The sequence below is a fragment of the Etheostoma spectabile genome, chromosome 10 (genome assembly GCF_008692095.1).
Source record: "Etheostoma spectabile isolate EspeVRDwgs_2016 chromosome 10, UIUC_Espe_1.0, whole genome shotgun sequence".
Lineage (NCBI taxonomy): Eukaryota > Metazoa > Chordata > Actinopteri > Perciformes > Percidae > Etheostoma > Etheostoma spectabile.
The window spans coordinates 6972904-6976181 of NC_045742.1; the positions used below are offsets into that span (position 1 = coordinate 6972904).

The 3278-nt window shown below is 40.0% G+C and overlaps 2 protein-coding genes across 4 annotated transcripts in view; both read right to left on the reverse strand.

Moving 5' to 3' along the window:
• Nucleotides 1–598, reverse strand: part of fgfbp1a (fibroblast growth factor binding protein 1a) — a 2117-nt gene extending 1519 nt beyond the window's left edge. For all 3 annotated transcript variants that reach the window (XM_032527404.1, XM_032527403.1, XM_032527402.1), the window contains exon 1: nt 431–598. The gene's annotated coding sequence lies outside the window, so the exon portion shown is untranslated. The remainder of the gene's footprint in view (nt 1–430) is intronic.
• A 261-nt stretch (nt 599–859) lies between these two features.
• On the reverse strand, nt 860–2304 carry fgfbp2a (fibroblast growth factor binding protein 2a). Its single transcript, XM_032527405.1, has 2 exons — nt 1613–2304; nt 860–1417 (listed from the first exon to the last, which is right to left on the reverse strand). The coding sequence occupies exon 1, from the start codon at nt 2242–2244 to the stop codon at nt 1621–1623; it is 624 nt and encodes a 207-aa protein (XP_032383296.1). The 5' UTR covers nt 2245–2304; the 3' UTR covers nt 860–1417; nt 1613–1620.
• Between the last annotated feature and the right edge of the window lie 974 nt (nt 2305–3278).

The window sequence follows — 3278 nt, forward strand, 5'->3', positions numbered from 1 at the left end:
ACACACACACACACACATATATATATACACTGCATGGTTGGACAGCTCACAAAGTTTGATTAGGTTATACAAGTCTGACTAGAGATATTTTGAGTTACATTGCTGGTGAAATATCTTAATAAAGTTTGTAAAGACTTGTAATGTCATTTTATAACATGTTAAATTGTAGTAAATCAATGAAATAATTCATTAATGTTAAAATTGAATGAAACAATACCACCAAAATCTGCTCAACATCCAGCAACAGTGACATCATTTCATTTTAAAGGGTAATTTTGGTAATTGAGGAGTAAATAAAGGGTAGTTGCTCTTCTTCCTCACGGTTTCATGCATGTTGGCATCTAATTTCGCTTTGTCTTAGTTTTAAGTCTAAACTGATTTAAACTAATTGAGACTTCAGATTGTTTTGTATGAACCTGAAAACACTTACCAGATTTATGTTGAGATAGCAGGACTGAAACTATGTTTTGGCAGATTGTCCCACCTGATTTTATGATAACTTCACTTTCAAGGCATTCATTTCAAGCAAATGCAAATAACTTTCCCTTCTTTAAAAGCCTTCACTGCACCATCTGTTAGAGTGTTCCAAAGATGAAATAACTGCAAACATCTTGAAAGGAGCCAGATGTCCGTGGTCTGTTTAACTAAAGCCACAGTGGCGTCTGGCGGTCAAATGTGGTATAGCAGGTAGTCCCACTAATTGATGATGACTTTTAAAAGACATAATGTTATTGTATAGCAGTCATTTTCAATATTGCTGCTTTTTTGCTATGAAGTCTTAATAAACTCAAACCTTTTCCATGATTTTTCTAGTTTTTTATCAGGAAGGGGGCAATAAAATCCTCTTATCGACACAGAATAATTGAGAATAATGTTTATTTATTAAACAATATCATTTTCACATTCATCATATTTTTCTGTCAAATACACAATACAGAAATCTCTGCCTTTTCAGCGCTAAATGAAAAACCTTGGTCTTCCCAAACAATGTAATATTCAAGGTAATAATAAGTGATGCAAGTAGATTATATTCATGTAAACAACACAAATCAGGGACACCAATGAGTTGTCTGTCCCTCCTGCCCTGGGCCCGTGTATTGTAAAGTTTTATGCAGAAACATTCTCCCATGGTAAAGTAGTACTTGTGCTATTTCCTTCATGTGTGTAACAGCTTGCTCTGTGAACCATATTGTTTGTTCTAAAACGATTTAGACAGGTAGATGAGTTTTTCCAAGCTGTGATATTTGGAAGAGGATACATGCAAAGTTTACATTGAAATCTTGCTTTGGACGTCACAGCAGTACCATCTCTTCCCCTGGAGAGAGCGCTGCAGTTCTTTTACTGCTGATAAACAAAGTGCTGTTATGTGATTCCCCCCAAGGGCCACTTTAATCAGATCTTCATCAGAATTGTAAATCTGTGAATATAACAGAGCGGCAAAATGCATACAGTTGTAAAAAAAAATGTTTGAATTTTGCATATGAATGCTGTAGGCAAACTTTAAATGTAAATACACAGGATTTTCTCATTCCACTACAGTACTTTTAGGTTAGTCATAAAAGAACATAATAAAAGCTGTGTGTTAACGATGAGGCTCGTTACAGCTGCTCACCTTCCCCGTTAGTTCCGAAACAAACCGATGAAGTAGGAGCAAATGCCTTGAAGTGACCTCCAGCAGTACTGCTGAGCCATCCTCTTTGCATTGCTCTCGACAGGAGGGGCCGATGGTTGTGGATTGGCTCTCGGTGTTGTTTTCACTCGTGGTCGGACTCGAATGGTTGCCCTTGTGGGTGCAGGACGAGGTTGAGGTCTTGCTCCTGTCCTAGATGAAGCCTCTGGCGGTGACCGGGTGAAGGAAGCCGATGCAAAGACCATTTGAGAGTCATCAGTTGCCTTCCTGCACATGTGAGGTTTGATCTGCCTTGGGGCCTGGCAGGCGTTCTGGAGTTTCCTGAGGCCCCAGGTCATCTGGACGAAGTAATGACGAGGGTTTCTGTTGTAGGAGCGGCAGGTGTGAGGCTTGCCGACGTATTCACACCAGTAGGAGCGCTTGTTACTCTGGCACGACACCCTCAGCTTGGTGTATTCCCCGTTACCGGTGATGATCATGGAGCACAAGTCATTGGCCTTAGTTTTAAATTTGATGGGATCATCCCAGATGCTTTGTCTCTTGTCGCCCTGAGCCTCGGCTGACCAAAGGCAGCAGGCGAGCAGTAGCAGCAGAGCGCTGTCCTGGGTCCACATGGTGTCAGATGGATGCTGAGTGTAAGAGGAGGAGAGTAGGACTGCTCAAGCTGAAGGTCCCTCCTGCTATTTATTGGCTTGCAGACAAGGAGGGAATTCACGTAGCAGTCAGACAAAAACAAACACAACTTGTACGGGAGGAGGAAGAGAGCAGCCACTACATCAGTCATAGTTGTCTGAAGATGGCAACCACATGAGATGTTTACAGTGATGCTCATGTTTATCCAGGTGTTTGGTAGTAAGAGTACAAATTGTCATCCATAAAGAATAACTAAATTATGTCAATTGCATCTTATAGAACAATTCCTAGCAAACAGTCATACATTACATAGATACATTTCTGTTGCCAAAAGGGTTGACACAATCGTGCAAATAGTTTTTGATAATTCTCTGTTTACTACATATCAATTTAAAAGAAATGTGGCATGTCTGGGAAAAACCCTCAAGTTGTTGCTTGTTTTAAGGTGTTTTTTTAGTCAGTTGGAGCCCACAACCATGCAGGGTAGCCTATGATTTCCCTCCCAGATATAAATGCAATCAGACTGCACAACCACAAAGAAACGTGAGTAGAAGTCACTCATACATGACCGGCCTAGTTCAGTGTAGAGCGTGGTAAGTAATCAATTAAGAAAGCACAAGCAATGTCTGTGTAAGACCAAGGAGTTTAGCATGGTTGTGGTCAGATAGTGTGGGGTGGGGTAGGCTTTATTTTAAGGCCAACTGGAGAAAAAGGTCCTACTGTGAGTATTGCAGGACATGTAGTCAACACATCTGGAAGAGATTTAACTTTACTAAGTGCAGTGAAAAATACTTAAGGGTCACAATGTGTCACCTAATGTTTATAAATGTACGGTACATTTAAACACATTTTTTTTTTAAAAGCTGTGTTTTCTAAACATCACCAGTATACCCACAGTTTACATTGAACACAGTGAACCATTCTTTGAACTTTAATACGTTACAAACACCAAATCAAGTAAGCACTCTGACTAATGTTACTCTTCTGAAGTGATTTTGGAGAGGGAAATTAGGTA